This window comes from Nicotiana sylvestris, chloroplast (assembly GCF_000393655.2).
Source record: "Nicotiana sylvestris chloroplast, complete genome".
Taxonomy (NCBI): domain Eukaryota; kingdom Viridiplantae; phylum Streptophyta; class Magnoliopsida; order Solanales; family Solanaceae; genus Nicotiana; species Nicotiana sylvestris.
The window spans coordinates 17,501-20,000 of record NC_007500.1 but is presented as its reverse complement, the minus strand read 5'-3'; the positions used below and the strand labels follow the sequence as shown (position 1 = coordinate 20,000).

Here is a 2,500-nt window from a genome sequence, read left to right as displayed (position 1 = left end):
CGGAGAAATGCACTGGAGTACCGATGTCTATCATGCACCCGAATTTACATACGGTAATGTTCATCTATTACCAAAAACAAGCCATTTATGGATATTATTAGGAAGGCCGTGCAGGTCCAGTCTAGTCTACCTTTCGATCCACAAGGATCAGGATCAAATGAATGCGCATTTTCTTTCTGGCAAGCGAAGATATACTTCTAACCTCTCAGTAACCAACGATCAGGCGAGGCAGAAATTATTTAGTTCGGATTTTTCTGGTAAAAAAGAAGATAGGATTCCTGATTATTCAGACCTTAATCGAATCATATGTGCTGGTCAGTATAATCTCGTATATTCGCCTATTCTCCACGAGAATTCTGATTTATTGTCAAAAAGGCGAAGAAATAAATTCATCATTCCACTACACTCGATTCAAGAACTCGAGAATGAACTAATGCCCTGTTCAGGTATCTCGATTGAAATCCCCGTAAATGGTATTTTCCGTCGAAATAGTATTCTTGCTTATTTCGATGATCCTCGATACAGAAGAAAGAGTTCGGGCATTATTAAATATGGGACTGTAGAAACGCATTCAGTCATCAAAAAAGAGGATTTGCTTGAGTATCGAGGAGTCAAGGAATTTAGGCCAAAATACCAAATGAAAGTAGATCGATTTTTTTTCATTCCTGAAGAGGTGCATATCTTGCCCGGATCTTCTTCCATAATGGTACGGAACAATAGTATCGTTGGGGTAGATACACAAATCACCTTAAATCTAAGAAGCCGAGTCGGTGGGTTGGTCCGGGTGGAGAGAAAAAAAAAACGAATTGAACTTAAAATCTTTTCTGGAGATATCCATTTTCCTGGAGAGACAGATAAGATATCCCGACATACCGGCGTTTTGATACCACCAGGAACAGGAAAAAGAAATTCCAAGGAATCCAAAAAAGTGAAAAATTGGATCTATGTCCAACGGATTACACCTAGCAAGAAAAAGTTTTTTGTTTTAGTTCGACCTGTCGTCACATATGAAATAACGGACGGTATAAATTTAGCAACCCTTTTTCCACCGGATCCATTGCAGGAAAGGGATAATGTGCAACTTCGAATTGTCAATTATATCCTTTATGGAAATGGCAAACCGATTCGAGGAATTTCTGACACAAGTATTCAATTAGTTCGGACTTGTTTAGTATTAAATTGGAACCAAGACAAAAAAAGTTCTTCTTGCGAAGAAGCCCGTGCTTCTTTTGTTGAAATAAGGACAAATGGTTTGATTCGACATTTCCTAAGAATCAACTTAGTGAAATCCCCTATTTCGTATATCGGAAAAAGGAATGATCCGTCGGGGTCAGGATTGCTCTCTGATAATGGATCAGATTGTACCAATATCAACCCCTTTTCTTCCATTTATTCCTATTCCAAGGCAAAAATTCAACAATCTATTAACCAACCTCAAGGAACTATTCATACGTTGTTAAATAGAAATAAGGAATGTCAGTCGTTGATAATTTTGTCAGCAGCCAATTGTTCTCGAATGGGGCCATTCAAGGATGTAAAATATCACAGTGTGATAAAAAAATCAATTAAAAAAGATCCCCTAATTCCAATTAGGAATTCATTGGGCCCTTTAGGAACATCCCTTCCAATTGAGAATTTTTATTCATCTTACCATTTAATAACTCATAATCAGATCTTAGTAACTAACTATTTGCAACTTGACAATTTAAAACAGACTTTTCAAGTGATTAAATTTAAATATTATTTAATGGATGAAAATGGAAAAATTTTTAATCCCGATCCGTGTCGTAACATTATTTTAAATCCATTCAATTTGAATTGGTATTTTCTCCATCACAATTATTGTGAAGAGACATCTAAAATAATTAGTCTTGGACAGTTTATTTGTGAAAATGTATGTATAGCCAAAAATGGACCGCCCCTCAAATCGGGTCAAGTTATACTTGTTCAAGTTGATTCGATAGTGATACGATCAGCTAAGCCTTATTTGGCCACCCCCGGAGCAACTGTTCATGGCCATTATGGGGAAACCCTTTACGAAGGAGATACATTAGTTACATTTATATATGAAAAATCGAGATCTGGTGATATAACACAAGGTCTTCCAAAAGTAGAACAGGTGTTAGAAGTGCGTTCGGTTGATTCAATATCCATGAATCTAGAAAAGAGGATTGAGGGTTGGAACAAATGTATAACAAGAATTCTTGGAATTCCTTGGGGATTCTTGATTGGTGCTGAGCTAACTATAGCGCAAAGCCGAATCTCTTTGGTTAATAAAATCCAACAGGTTTATCGCTCCCAGGGGGTGCAGATTCATAATAGGCATCTAGAAATTATTGTACGTCAAATAACATCAAAAGTGTTGGTTTCAGAAGATGGAATGTCTAATGTTTTTTCACCCGGAGAACTTATTGGATTGTTGCGAGCAGAACGAATGGGGCGCGCTTTGGAAGAAGCGATCTGTTACCGAGTCGTCTTATTGGGAATAACAAGAGCATCT

At 37.2% G+C, this 2,500-nt stretch overlaps 1 protein-coding gene across 1 annotated transcript in view, besides 1 other annotated feature; it reads left to right on the top strand. All coding sequences in view use genetic code 11, as the record gives it.

The window, feature by feature from the left end:
• rpoC2 (RNA polymerase beta'' subunit) overlaps positions 1–2,500 on the top strand; it is a 4,167-nt gene that overhangs the window by 1,334 nt on the left and 333 nt on the right. Inside the window, exon 1 of the mRNA in view lies at positions 1–2,500. This exon is cut by the window's left edge and continues 1,334 nt beyond it; it is cut by the window's right edge and continues 333 nt beyond it. Within this exon, the coding sequence (YP_358662.2) occupies positions 1–2,500 (2,500 nt within the window).
• Positions 1–2,500: part of a sequence feature (LSC,large single-copy region) that runs on past both edges of the window.